At 40.3% G+C, this 14,833-nt stretch overlaps 1 protein-coding gene and 1 non-coding gene across 3 annotated transcripts in view; both read left to right on the top strand.

Annotated features, from left to right (window-relative positions):
- The window catches only part of TM2D3 (TM2 domain containing 3), a 10,922-nt gene extending 1,941 nt beyond the window's left edge, over positions 1 to 8,981 (top strand). For both annotated transcript variants that reach the window (XM_017518945.2, XM_017518935.2), the window contains 4 exons: positions 694 to 851; positions 4,882 to 5,056; positions 6,606 to 6,681; positions 8,235 to 8,981. In XM_017518945.2, coding sequence (XP_017374434.1) covers positions 694 to 851; positions 4,882 to 5,056; positions 6,606 to 6,681; positions 8,235 to 8,400 — 575 coding nt within the window. In that variant the 3' untranslated portion in view covers positions 8,401 to 8,981. The remainder of the gene's footprint in view (positions 1 to 693; positions 852 to 4,881; positions 5,057 to 6,605; positions 6,682 to 8,234) is intronic.
- Positions 3,464 to 3,566, top strand: LOC119469653. Its single transcript, XR_005198488.1, has one exon. It is a non-coding gene; the product is annotated as a U6 spliceosomal RNA (small nuclear RNA).
- Positions 8,982 to 14,833: the final 5,852 nt, after the last annotated feature.

The following is a 14,833-nucleotide window of genomic DNA, read 5'->3' as shown; positions in this document are numbered from 1 at the left end:
ATAACGATGTGTCAAGGGGCAACACATTTAAAGGAAAAAAAAAAAAAAAAAAAAAAAGGTTGCAGCTCACTGAAGAAGTTATTAAAATAGAGAACTATTTCGAACTTTGGTAGCATAAAGCTGTAAATGTTATATTAGCAAATATGGCTTATCAAAGTACCAGTGTTCATGAGATCATGACATTTTCTAGAGTTGATGCCCTGAGGATGTCAGTGGCTTCATTTCTAAACTAGTGAATTCAGATTTTTGAAGAGAACGTTGGATTGGAAATGGAGAGATTTGGGTTCTAGTTTCAGTTTTGCCACAGACTTCCTCTGTGATTTTGCACAAACCCTACTATAAGTTTTAGTTTTTCAACTGACAAAATGATAGATTTTCTTAAAAAAAGCTCTTAATGTATACCCAGAATTTTCTATGCGTTATTTGTATGTGAGCACCTTTAGTTTTCACAGCCACTTGGGAGGCAGGAATGAAGTAATGTTTTACAAGTTTGGTGCCCACCAGGTCACACAGCTGGTTATTTGCAGAACTCTGCTTTAATTGCAGGTGTCTCTGGCTCCAGCCCCATGCTTTTTCCATTCCAGTGCAGTGTATAATTGCTAATGATCATGTCTCTTAACCTTAGAAGATTATTCTCCTCTGTTATTCGCATCAGTATTGTAGGAGAATAAGCTTCTCTCTTACCTCTCACAGAAAGTACTGAAATCCCACCTTATGTGATGAAGTGTCCAAGCAATGGTTTGTGTAGCAGACTTCCTGCAGACTGTATAGACTGCACAACAAATTTCTCCTGTATCTATGGGAAGCCTGTCACTTTTGACTGTACAGTGAAACCATCTGTTACCTGTGTTGTAAGTACTATGGCTTACTTATTCTAAATACATTCACTGTAAACTTCAAGTTAGAAGAGCAGTTCAGATGTGACTATTGAGAATAAATTCTGAATAATTTTTATATTCTTTTATGTTTGCCCTGTTAAGTAGAAATAAATGTAAAAAAACCCAATAGACCTTTTCGTGTCAGCTCACTGCTGTTTTAGTTATAATGATAACTGTCAAGCCGGTTGATGTCTGCTGGAAATGCGCTTGACAGAAATGTTGCTTTGTAGGACTGGAGAAGATCTTAGTCTACTAGCATATCTAAAGCAAGTCTGATTTGTTCAGATGGGTTTTGTGTTCTTAGTAGTGACAGCTAGTGTACAGAGCGGGTGGCAGTGTCTTTCTGCCATAGATGAGCCTTTGAAGGCCCAGTGTTTGTCTGTGAGAAGATGGATTCAGTAAATGCCAGAATGCCTGGGGAGCTCTCTGGAACAAAATTAAGTGGAACCCCTGTCTTGTCCAGAATGAATTCCAGATAGTCCAAAGATGTAATCCGGAAGTACCAGAGAGAACATGAGATAGTTGTTCTCAAAATGGGGAATATTTTTCTCAGTATGAAATAAAGCTTAGAAGCCATAAAAGAAAGAATTGATACATTTGACTACTAAAAATCAGAGATTTCTGCATGATCTTAAAAAAAAAAAAAGCATAAAGGCAAAAGACATGGCAAACTAGGAAAAAGTGTTTCTAACATGTGACAATTGATACACTAATGTCAGTAATATATAAACACTTCCTAAAAACCCACATGGAAAAGATGACAGTCTTATAGAAAAACCGTGTTAGGACATGAGCAGATGGTTCATAGGAAAGGAAATACAAACAGACTTATTTGTATTATTACATGAAAAACATGGATAAGTTTTTCATAATTAAAAACAAACTAATACATTTTTAACCCTCAGATGGGCAAAAAAATTTTTTTTAATTTGACTTTTTAAATTTAACTTAACTCTGAGTTTGTGAGAGTATAAGGGTCAGATACTCATATCTTATTAATGGGTAGTCAAATTGGTCAACCTCTTAAAGGCGATTTGTCATATCTGTTAAATTTACAATTGCACATAATCATCGACTTAGCAGTTCTACCTCTAGAAATTTGTGTTATATATATTATTATACATGGATGCAAATAAGTGTGCTTATTTTTTAGCTGTATTGCTCATTAAAGCAAAAGATTAGAAAGAAGTGAAATGTCCAAGAGAGAACTTCTTAATTTATGGTACACGTGTAATAGAATAAACCCATTGTGGCCATTAAAAAGAAGTAGGAAGCTCAGAGATAATGAACTGACATGTGTACAAAATTAAGTGGAAGCATTGGAGAAGGTTAAATATAGATGACATAAATGTGCCTGTGTGTAGAATAGGCTCTCCCTGGAAGTGCAGAGGGTACTTGGCGGGGGGAGGGCAGTGGTTCCAGAGGCCGGGCCAGACAAGACCGACTCACTGCCCACTCTCCTGCTGTGTCTTGAAATGTGTACCTTGTACATGTGTTGTTTTTTTTTTTTTTTTTTTTTTTTTTTATCTTAGTTGCCTTTTTTTTTTTTTGTTTTTTTTTTTTTTTTTTTTTTTTTTTTTTTTTTTTTTTTTTTTTTTTGAGGTGGAGTTTCGCTCTTATTACCCAGGTTGGAGTGCAGTGGTGAGATCGTGGCTCACCGCAGCCTCCGCCTCCTGGCTTCAAGCTATTCTCCTGCCTCAGCCTCCCGAGTAACTGGGACTACAGGCAGGCGCCACTATGCCCAGCTAATTTTTGTATTATTAGTAGAGATGGGGTTTCACCATGTTGACCAGGATGGTCTTGATCTCTTGACCTCGTGATCCACCCGTCTTGGCCTTCCAAAGTGCTGGGATTATAGGCGTGAGTGTAACCTACTTTTTAAAAAACGATTAAAAAAACTTGTGTTTTCATTTTATTACATAACTACAACAGTAAATCACCTACCTCCTTCTCCAACATCAAGCCTTCTGCTCTGAGGTTCTTTTCAAATGCGTTTTTTTTTTTTGTGGTATTGTGTATTCGTCTTTCTATAAATCAAGATATAATCAGTTTTGCCATCTTTGAACAGAGGTCCAGTGGATGCTGTGTAATTCGTGTCATTCTGCAAATAAAGTAATGATTGTTAATGGTGTGGATTAGACAAACACATATGTTTTGGTTATAGTTACTTCCATTTGAACACTAGCATTCCGGTATTGAAAAATGCACTTTTAATATTCCTACTGTGAAATATGGAAATACGGTTAAAGAAAGTTTCCAATCTACTGTTGGAGCCACATTAGCAGGTGGTGTTCCAGGATATAAAATTAGGTGGTCTGATAGCTGAATATGGGTTCTCTGCTGGTGGCATAAAAATGCATATGTTTTATTCAATCAGACCTGTGAAAATAATATCATATAACAAATAATAAAATGATTACTTATTAAAAAAAAAACTTGTATTTTAAGCACATCACTGAAAACAGGCAGCTGTAAACATGGTTTCTAACAGGTCAAACTGCTTGCCTGAATCAGGCGATGCCTTATCCACATTGGAATGCTTTCCATGAAAAGTGGTTTTGCATTCATAAGAAAATTAACATTACTTGCTTCACCAGCACATATACCAAAATTGGAACAAATTAGAGAAAATGAGAATGGCTCTTGTGCAGAAATGACAAGCACATTTGTGAAATGTTAAAAAAAAAAAAAAAAAAAACAAATATGAGCCGGACGTGGCGGCTCACACGTGTTAATCCCAGCACTTTGGGAGGCCGAGGCCAGCGGATCATCTGAGACCAGGAGGTTGAGACCAGCCTGGCCAATATGGTGAAACCCCGTCTCTACTAAAAATACAAAAATTAGCTGGGCATGGTGTTGTGCCTCTGTAATCCCAGCTCCTCGGGAGGCTGAGCCAGGAGAATTGCTTGAACCTGGCAGGTGGAGGTTGCAGTGAGCTGAGATTGCACCACTGCACTCCAGCCTGGACAACAGAGTGAGACTCCATCTCAAAAAAAAGACAAAAAGAATAGTGTGTTTGTGTGTGTGTGTGTGTGTGTGTGTGTGTGTATATGTATACATACACACATATATATAAGATATATATATATGATGCTTCATAAAAATGATTTGAAAAATATACATTACAATGTAATGTCAGGTGGAGTGAAAAGACTACAGCGTGCTTTCAGTGTAATTCCATTTTAGCAAATTTATAAATATACACGTAAAAGAAACGGAAAGAAGATTAAAAGTAGTTAGCTCTGAACACCTGTAGGTTTTTGTCTGTAATCTTCAAATGTGTAACATAGAAAGAACATGTACTTTTATAAGCAGAAAACAAAATAATGGCTTTTGAAATTGAAATGAAAAACTATCTCTGGCCACCAGGGAACACTCACTGAGCTTCTGAGTTGGGCTGCCTCTGGATAAAGCATGCCACATGCTCTGGAGGTAGGAGCAGCTGTAACAACCCAGAGTTGCCGGGCTGTGCAAGGTAGGAGATGTTAGGGAAGGCTGGCAACTCAGAAGCAAAGCGGTGGGTTAACCACTACAGAAGCGTCAGGCTGGGGTTGAGAGACCTGGATTCCACTCCTCCCTTGAAGCTTGAAGCTCAGTGACCTTCAACAAATGCGTTCATCAGTTCCTTCTAGCCATTCGCGATTGACTTTCTAAAATACATTTTCCTCTTTGCTGTGTTACAGAAGTACATGTTTACTGTGAAAAACTTAGCTAAGCCAAAGTGATGAAATAATTCTATCACCCTGAAATAACTTTTGCTATTTTGATGTGAATTTATCTACTTTTTTTCCCCTTAGGTACATTTATTTGGGTGTGTATTTTTATGATTATGGGGTCATACCATATACATTTATTTTGCATACATACTGTTTTGGTAACTGTTTTTCTGACACTTACTCCTAGGTCCTAAATACAAGCGTTTTAGGAATTTTGTGCCATGTGACTGACATCTTAACAGACTACTCCATTGCAATTGATGAGTTTTGTGTCGTTTGCTACATAGGATCAAGACTTCAAATCTCAGAAGAACTTCATCATTAACATGACTTGCAGATTTTGCTGGCAGCTTCCTGAAACAGATTACGAGTGTTCCAATTCCACCAGCTGCATGACGGTGTCCTGTCCCCGGCAGCGCTATACTGCCAACTGCACCGTGCGGGACCACGTCCACTGCCTGGGTAAGTCAGAGTTCAGGGACGTTTGTCAGCAAAATGTTTTTCTCTATGTTTATTGAAGGGACTTTAACCAGAAATTTGAGAGTCAAATTACTTAATTAGAAACAGGTATCAGCAGCTTTTTAGATGTGCCAACCCTCATTAATAAACTCAACATACTAAAATAAAGCACCCAGAAAATTGCATTTGTTATCTTTTTAAATGTAATATTTCATAAAATAAGAAAACTAGGGGAAGTATAAAGCATAATACACTAGTTGACTTTTACCCAAAATAACAGTGAAACAGCACCAGTACCATTGCAGCCACGTGAGTGCTTGCCTTCGCCTGGTCGCTCTACCTCCTCTTCCAAGGTAACCACCCTTTTGAATTGTTTCTTATCACTTCACTTCCTTTTAAAAATTTTCTGTAGCTTTATTGTATGTATGTAATAAAATACAGTACCATATATTTGATAATGCCTGTTTTAGGGCTGTATAAGATGACATCAGGCTGGTGGTCTTCTGGGACTTTCTAATTTCCTCTCAACATTATGGCTCTACAATTCATCCATGTGACTTCTCTTATTTCTTTTTTTTTTACTTCTGTGTAGTAATCTCTTGTAAGCTTATATCACAGTTTTATCTACTCTCCAATATGTTCTGATTATGTGCCATTTTTTGCTCTTGTGACTCTGTTAAAATTTCTTTGCCCCTCTCCTGATTGCACATGTGCAAGAGCTTCTTTAGCGGGTACTTTCCGGGTGTGTTACTCTTTAAATGGCTATATTAGCTTACATTCCCAATAGCACTACGTAACTATTCTTGCTGATCCATATTTAAAGTCTTAAAGTTGTCTAGACTTCTTTTATATTTTGGGTATTATCTGTACTGTCCCTGAAACGCTCTCCCAGATTTTGACTTTGTTGTTTTTTTAACATTATGGTATATTTTCATGAACAGAACTTTAAAAACATAATTAGTTTAAGTTATTAGAGTTAGTCCTATTTTGTTGTGGTTTTAAGAAATCTTTTTCTACCCCAGGTTTATAAAGACAATTTGCTATGTTGTCTTTTGAAAGTTGTAAGTTTAGCCTTTCACATTTTGGTTTAGTTAGAAACCACCTGGAATTGCTCTTGGTAGATGGTGTGAGGTGGATACAGCTTTAATGGCTCCCCCCACGTGGATGGCCACTTGTCTCAACTCTTCCCTGCTGACCGTGTGTAGCCTCTGTCATACTTGAAGTGATTGTATGTTTCTAGTTCTAGACTTTCTCATCTTTTCCTACTGGATAATTTCTATGCCTTGGGACCACACTGTCTCATATACTTGTAACTTCCCCTAAGTCTTGATATCTCATTGAGCATTTCATGTTAAGTTGTAATTCTAACTTAGCTGATTTCAGTATTACATGTATACTTGGAGATGGTAAGGGTTTTGCACTATTCACTTAAACATATATTATTGTAAAGAGAGTTTACTTTTCAAATTTTAAATGTTGAGGCCATTTGTTACAATTAAGTCTGAGAGTATTTTTATACCATGTATTTTTCTTTTCTTTTTTTTTTTTTAAGGTAACCGTACTTTTCCCAAAATGCTGTATTGCAATTGGACTGGAGGCTATAAGTGGTCTACTGCTCTGGCTCTGAGGTGAGCTTTGTTACCAGTAAGTTTAAACGGCCGTTTGGATTTCTTTGGGATTAGTGGAATCTTCTAGACATTGAGCTCAGGCCACATCATTCTTCACTCAGATCCTACCTTGTGATGAGCCCAGACTCCTGGAGTCTCCTGGCAGGCATGTTAGCTTTTCTCCCGAGGTGCCTGCACATTGGCTTTCCCATTCTGAATGTACCACGAATCAGTAAAATGCTGTGGACTATCTAAAATAGGTAGTTTTATGATGTATATCTTTACTTTAACTTATTATAAAAAAGTAATACATGCTGAATACTGAAAACTGGAAAAATGAAAATGACAAAAATATTTAAAATTGCCTATAATTTCACCACCTGGAGAGAATTATAGGCTTATATTTCTAACATAGAAACGTGCTGTTTGTTAAACTTTTCAACAGCACTTTAAGAAATTGTAGTAATTCTTCCCACCAAAGGGAAGGGCAGGTAGGACCCTGGTTAACGGATTAGCTAGTGAAAAGGTTATGTTGCCTACAGCTGAAGTTTTGAGTTGGTGTCTGAGACCCTGAGGCCTGCAGCATTACAGACACAGGGCGGGATTTCGCAGCCTCATCACTGCTGACATTTTGGGCTGGGTGATCTTCCGTCTTGGGGCCGTCCTGTGCATAGCGGGATGTTTCGCAGCCTCACTGGCCTCGACCTACTACTTGTTGCGACAGTCAGTATGTCTTCAGATGTTGCCAGGTGTCCCCTAGGGCACAAAATTTGCCCTTGCTGAGAACCACTGCATTAGAATTTGGGCTGGGGAAAAAAGGATCTTGCCGGCAGGAAAGGTGTAACTGGAAAGCAAAAGAGGAGGCCAGGAGAGGGAAATGAGACTAACAAAAATAAGATAGGCCCCGCGCGATGGCTCACACCTGTAATCCCAGCACTTTGGGAGGCCGAGGTAGGCGGATTGCTTGAGGTCAGGGGTTCGAGACCAGCCTGGCCAACATGTTGAAACCCCCGTCTGTACCAGAAAATACAAAAGCCAGCCATTATGGTGCGTGTCTGATCACTTGAGCCCAGGAGGAGGAGGCTGCAGTGAGCTGGCACTGCACCACTGCACGCTATCCTCAGAGACAGAGAGATTCTATCTCAAAAAAAAAAAAAAAGATTGGTAACCATTGCTGACAATGGTTCAAGTTAAAGGTAACAACTGGCTTTTTTTTTAAAAAAAAATAATAAACTTTTGAAACTTGGAATAATTTTAATTTACAGAAAAGTTGAAAAGATAATGGAGTTCCTGTATACTCCTAACCTGGGTTTCCCTATGTTGTTAACCTACAGCTAAAATTTGTAGGTTAATTTTAGCTAAAAATTGTATGTTTACTTCTGACATTTAAACAGTCTTCCTGCCTGTAATTATTTGCTGGTGTCAATTTGTGAAATAGTCGCTTGTGTTCCAATTAAGTCGCTGTGATCATTGGAAGCCCTCTCTCAAATCTGACGTAACACGGTGATGGACCCTAACTGGCCGCAGTTGGGGTGGAGGTGGTCTCATGGAATCCTGTCTGTTTGCCATCACAGCATCACCCTTGGTGGATTTGGAGCAGACCGTTTCTACCTGGGCCAGTGGCGAGAAGGCCTCGGCAAGCTCTTCAGCTTCGGGGGCCTGGGAATTTGGACGCTGATAGACGTCCTGCTAATTGGAGTTGGCTACGTTGGACCAGCAGATGGCTCTTTGTACATTTAGGTGTGGTATGTGCTTCAGCAAGGAGCAGTGCTTAGAAAAAGCCCTTTGTCTGTAGGAATTGATGTGGTGTGAGTGATACATTTCTGTTTTTATGTACAGCATCTGTACTTTGTTTGCCTTGATAAAGGTAAAATAAAGAAATGAAACACGGAACTATGCTAATCTGGAATTTGTTTTTGTTTGCCTGAAATATTTTTTTTTCTGTGAAAAAATTGAAACTTACTTAAGCCAGGAGAATTACTTCTATAGTGGTTGGAAATTGATTTAATCCCATGACTTTAGTTTTGTATTGCTCAAGTCAAACTATATCACCTGTATCTCCAGCCCAAATGTAATCTGCCTTGAAAACCTTTCAGCTGTGATTGCAGGAAGTGGGATGTGTTTTTATTGTCAGCTAACTGAAGTTATTTGGCTCAACTCCAGTCATCTGTAAGTTTTTCAGCGTAATAGGTGTGTAGTCTGGTCTGTATATATGAAAATTTGAATTGAATGTTTATGTCTAGTTATGGTTTAAATTTTCCTAGTAGTATATAAAAGATAAAGAATGCTGAAAAATGAATAAAATTGCAAGTTAAGAAATATTGTGGGCCTGTTTTCTATATTAAATATAATCTTGAATAATCACTGCAACTTAACCATTATTGTTAAGAATAACGTTTTGATTTTTCAGGCCATTACTCCATTCTAAGAGTCATAATTGGCTGGTTTATTGACACAGTGGAAATATATAAATGTTTTTGAGTATAGATCTGTTATAGACCCTTTACTGGGGAAAAAAACCCCAGTTATTAATTTAAAAAGATTTTTACTCAAGGTTGCTTTTGAAACGTTTAAAAAATTTTAGCATTTTTTCTTTTAAATGTGAGTATCTGAGTTACTGCTTTTTAAACACTTGTACGTATTAGCCAGAAGACTGTTAACCATAGCACATAGCATCTCTAAAATATCTTTTGGTAATATCTTCATATTTTATTCGTCAGATGATTTGTTAATTTCAGTTTACCTGAAAGGTGAATTAAATCATTTCAGTGATCACTTGTTCTTTTGAAGTGCAGCCTTTTCATAGTTTAGTGACAGTTCCATCTCTGGTCACTAGGAGGCGCATCCCCATTACATTTGCTTCCCCATTCTGTTTCCAGAAACAGCCAATCTTAAATTGTTTTTTTACGAGGAACTTGTCACAGAGCATGAGCAGTGCTTCAGGATGGGAGTGACCTGGTTTATGTGGACCTTTCTTTCTGAGAGCAAATACACACATTTTTGTATCCATGAGACTGTTGATGGAGCAGGTGTTTCTTCAGAAGAAGGTCTGTTCTGCAAGAAGCTGCCCCTTTGCCAACCATAATAATAATGTCTCCAGAGTCTCCTTATGTAGCTCTATGTAGAAGAGAATCTAATACTTACCTGTTGAGCAACCATGCAAGGTGGAGCTCGGGAGCCACTGGGAAGTTAGTAGGAAGTGTTCGTGGCCATTGGTGGAAATAGATAACAGCGTCCTTCCTCAACCATCTTTGCAACTCTGAGGGCCTGAGTTAGATAATGCAGCTGCAGTGTTTGAAAGGTGAAAGCTCAAAGATTCAGCATCCATGAAAGGAGACATGAATGAACTTGTTCCTATATCCTAAAAAAGTTTGCACGAGGGCATAGTCCTTGGAACCTAAAGGATGTAAGCCAGTCAGGAATGCTTCATATCAAGGAATTGATAGAGCTGATGGCCTGGGACAGAACTGGTAGGAAATGTGAAGGGATTTTCAAATATAGTACAAACAGATTTATGAACATGAACTCACACATCCCCTAAAAGTAACTGCAGAATAAAACTATGCTTTCAAAGGGCACCAGCGAGTGGGTGCAATCTCTTGTGGCAAATCCCATGGGCCTCTGCTGGCAGCAAAATGCCATGTTGGAGTCTGACCTTCAGGTTCTAGTCCTCTGTTGTCTTAGATTACTGGGGCTGCTATCACAATACCATAAACTGGGTGGCTTACCACCAGGAATTTATTTCGTAGAGTTGTGGAGGCTGGAAAGTCCAAGATGAAGGTGCTGGTTTGGTGTCTGGTGAAGGCACTCCTCCTCATAGCATCTTGCATCCTCACATGGTAGAGGCAAGGACGATCTCTCTAGGGCCTCATAAGGGCACTAATCTGAATCTTGAGAGCGCCACCCTCATGACCTAATCACCTCTCAAAGGTCCCACCTCCTCTTACCATCACCATGGTGGTGAGGATTTCCACATGTGAATTTGGGGTGGAAAGGACACAAATAGCCCATCATATGTGAGCTGTGGGCTCTGGCCGAGGGATATGATTAGATAGACATTCTGTTCACACAAGTTGGGAACCGTATCAGGCAACCGTCCTCTACTGATGGTTCTCTAGATACTCAGAATTGATCACCGCAGCATGCCATCTGTCATGACTTCCCCTTAAGAATCCACCTTGCTCTGTCAGCACTCTTCCATTTACCCGCGTAGTGCCTCCTGGGAAGGTGCTGGGTTATCTCTATCACCTTTTTTGTCCCTGGAACAGTGCCTTGCACACAGAGGCTTTCATTTATTTGCTGAGTTAATGCCACAGGTGTCTTGAAGGTTTTGAAAGGCCTGTGTACAATTCCGGGGATTGGCAGTGGAGGTGGCTGCAGGGAGATAATAGAAATTGGCTTCAAGTAAATATTTGTAACACCATGTTGATCTGATTTCTGCAAATTGCTGAGGAACAACTCTGCTTTATGGTGCTTTGAAAAAGATTTTTTCAAAGATCTTATGCTTCAAGATTTTAAAATGTAAAAATATCTTCTCTATGCCACACAAGTTTGTTTCTCTGTACTTTTTTTTTTTTTTTTTTTAATGCCTTATGCCAGACTTGCATTTATTTTGGTCACATCATCAGCTAAGGAATATGCAAATGATTTTAATTCATCTGTAAGCAATGAGTGGAAAATGAGCTGTACCTGATGCAGCTTCTCAAATACAACATTGAAAAAGCCTAAAAATGAAGGCACTACATAAGCAGAATATGCATAAAAAGGGAAAAAAAAAACCAGGAAAAACGAAGGCAGATTCCTCCACTCCCGCTCTAAAGCATCCCCTCTGTTCTGTACTTTAATAGACTTTGAAGTGTCACATGAATATTAGAGGGCATATATATATATTTTTAACTTTTATTGTATTTACATTGTATGCCTTTTTTTCATGGTAAGAACACAAAATCTGCTCTTAGCAAATATGTAATGTGATAACTATAGTCCTTATGCTATACATGAGACCAGCTGGTTAACTTTGTAACCTAGGCAAATTTGATCAAAATTCTTAGATGTAAAGGATTGAAATTGTCTTCCATAAACGCAACATCTTTTTTTTTTTTTTTTTTTTTTGGAGACAGACTTTTGCTCTTGTTGCCCAGGACGGAGTGCAATGGCATGATCTTGGCTTACTGCAACCTCCGACTCCTCAGTTCAAGTGATTCTCCTGCCTCAGCCTCCCTAGTAGCTGGGATTACAGGCTTGCACCACCATGTGCAGCTAATTTTGTATTTTCAGTAGAGACCACGTTTCTCCATGTTGGTCGGGCTGATATCAAACTCCCAACCTCAGGTGATCCCCCTGCCTCGGCCTCCTGAAGTGCTCATATTACAGGTGTGAGCCACCAAGTCTGGCCAACACAACATTTTTATGCAAAATAAGGAAGCTTTGATGGAGACACTCTGACATAATTTACTGAGGCTCCACAAAAGCAGGGCTCTGGTTCTCTGCTGTAGCTCAGGTTTGAGAGCCCTGCCTGCCATACAGCAGGTGCACTGTGACTAGGAGTTTGATGCATGAGTAAGGAGGAATTGCTTGGAGTGAGCTAACCACCTAAAAGTATTGCTAAGAATTTTTAAAGTGGTAGAGTGCAGCTGGATTACAGTGTCTCCCTTCTCAAATAGTTAAAATGATAAATGCAGTACAGTAAAAGCCAGCACCTCCTTCCTGCTCCCAACCAGCAAACGAACGAAAACTCCACAGCAAACAAGCAAAAGGATACAGCCAAATGCCAAAAATGTCAAAAAATGGTGAGTACGGGGAGAAAAAAGTATTGCTCAGGTGTGTAAGATTAATCCCCCAAATGGCCCTGGTGGCGCAGCAAAACTCAGGAAGTCTCACTGGTGGCCAGGCGCGGTGGCCCACACCTGCAATCCCAGCACTTTGGGTGGCCACGGCGGGCAGATCACCTGAGGTCAGGGGTTTTGAGACCAGTCTGGCCAACATGGCAAAACCCCGTCTCTACTAAAAATTACAAAAAAATTAGCCGGGCATGGTGGCACACACCTGTAATCTCAGGTACTTGGGAGTTTGAGGCAGGAGAATTGCTTGAACCTGGGAGGCGGAGGCTGCAGTGAGCCAAGATCACCATTGCACTCCAGCCTGGGCAACAAGCAAAACTCCGTCTCAAAAAATAAAGGGGTCTCACTGGTGAGAAAAACAGGTTAATAGGGAGAAGAGAGGTACCTGCATCTTCCTCCTGTTACTGCTGGGGGAAGTGAAAAGGCTGCTGGGAAGAGACCAGTGAGTGAGGGCTCAGGAACAACCGGGAGGGACTCTGGTGGGTTTAGGGGTTCCCTGCTGAACCGGACAAGGATCCAAAGTGTGAGGTGACCCCCACAGGTCATTGCATCACTCCCCGGGAAGGAAACTTTCGTTCAGGACATCTAGAAAAATCTTAGCCGAGAATCCAGAGACCAGATATTCTAGCAAAGATAACGAACGTCTCAGAGCTCTTTCCTGCCTCACCCCTAGCTATCAGGCCATGGAATGTTGACTAGAACACAAAATACAACTTTCAAAATGCTCAAAGAGAAAACCAAGGGAATTTGTTCACATATAATCATGAAGTTGTCCTTTTACACAAGAACAAAACAAAATGACTCACCATCCACTGGAATGACTAGAATAAAAGGCATTTTTAACCAGCCTGCCAGCCTGGGCAACAGAGCCAGACCCTGTCTCTTAAAAAAAAAAAAAAAAAATAGCCAGGTGTGTGCCTATAATCCCAGCTACTTGGGAGGCTGAGGTGGGCGCAATCTGAGCCCAGCAGGTGCAGTTACAGTGAGCTACTGAGGACTAAACTATGACCTTTTTTCTCTTTTGGCCAAATCCCTATCTAAGGGGTGGGAGGTGCACCCTACAAACCATAAAATCATGGAGCAATTTTTGTTGTTGTTGTTGTTGTTGTTGTTGTTGAGACGGGGTCTCACTCTGTCACCCAAGCTGGAGTGCAGTGGCGCAATCTTGGCTCACTGTAACCTCCGCCTCCCAGGTTCAAGTGATTCTCCTGCCTCAGCCTCCCTAGTAGCTGGTACTACAGGTGCCTGCCACCATGCCCGGCTGATTTTTGTATTTTTAGTGGAGATGGGGTTTCACCATATTGGCCAGGCAGGTCTTGAACTCCTGACGTTGTGATCTGCCTGCCTCAGCCTCCCCAAAGTGCTGGGATTACAGGTATAAGCCATCTCGCCCAGCCCAGAGCAGTTTTATTTAACCCTATATGATGTGCCTTACTTTTCAATCTGACTGTGACATCACATCACATGACAGATAAGGCAATCAATATATTTTAACCCCAAATATGTTTCTTTGCCATATCTTGAAATAAATGGCCCTGCATAGCTGTCTCTCCAGAAAATCTACATTCTGCAGAGAATCTCCCTTCCCTTTCCAGGTCTTTCCCCTGGCCTAGCAGAGAATCGGTCACAAATCTGGCACCTTTTTCAGTCTGATAAGAAACATTTTCGATCGATTCTCTCTGAAGCTTGCTACCTGCAGGCTTCCTCTGCACGGTAAGAACCTTGGTCTCCACAACCCCTTATCACAACTCAAACACTCCCTTCTGTTGATTAGAGGTCTTTAGACAATAACACTTTCAACCAATTGCCAATTCAAAAATCCTTGAATCTACCCATGACCTGGAAGCCCCTGCTTCTAGCTGTCCTGTCTTTCCAGACGGAACCAACCTACGTCTTACATGTATCAATTGGTGTCTTATGTCTCCCTAAAGTCAGTTCAAGCTGTGGCAGGCCCACCTTGGGCACATGTTCTTAGGACCTCTTGATACTGTGGCTCACTTATATTTGGCTCAGAGTAAGTCTCTTCAGATATTTTACAGAGCTGGACTCTTCATCAACACTGACCATGTCACTGCACTCCAGCTGAGCGACAGAGCAAGATCCTGTCTCCAAAAAAATAAAAGAAAACACAATAGCGAGTATTGGTGAGGAGATGGAGAAGCCAGAACCTTCATGTGTTGCTGGTCAGGATGTAAAGTGATGCAGCCACTCGGGAAAACAGTCTGGCAATTTGTAAAAACCTTTGACGTAGAGTTGCTATATGACTTGGCAAATCTTCTAGATATATGCCCAAGAGAAGTGAAGACAGGTTGTGAAAGTTGTCAGTACCAAAA

Source organism: Cebus imitator, unplaced genomic scaffold (genome assembly GCF_001604975.1).
Source record: "Cebus imitator isolate Cc_AM_T3 unplaced genomic scaffold, Cebus_imitator-1.0 Scaffold19, whole genome shotgun sequence".
In the NCBI taxonomy this organism is placed as follows: domain Eukaryota; kingdom Metazoa; phylum Chordata; class Mammalia; order Primates; family Cebidae; genus Cebus; species Cebus imitator.
This window is presented reverse-complemented; position numbering and strand designations above follow the sequence as displayed.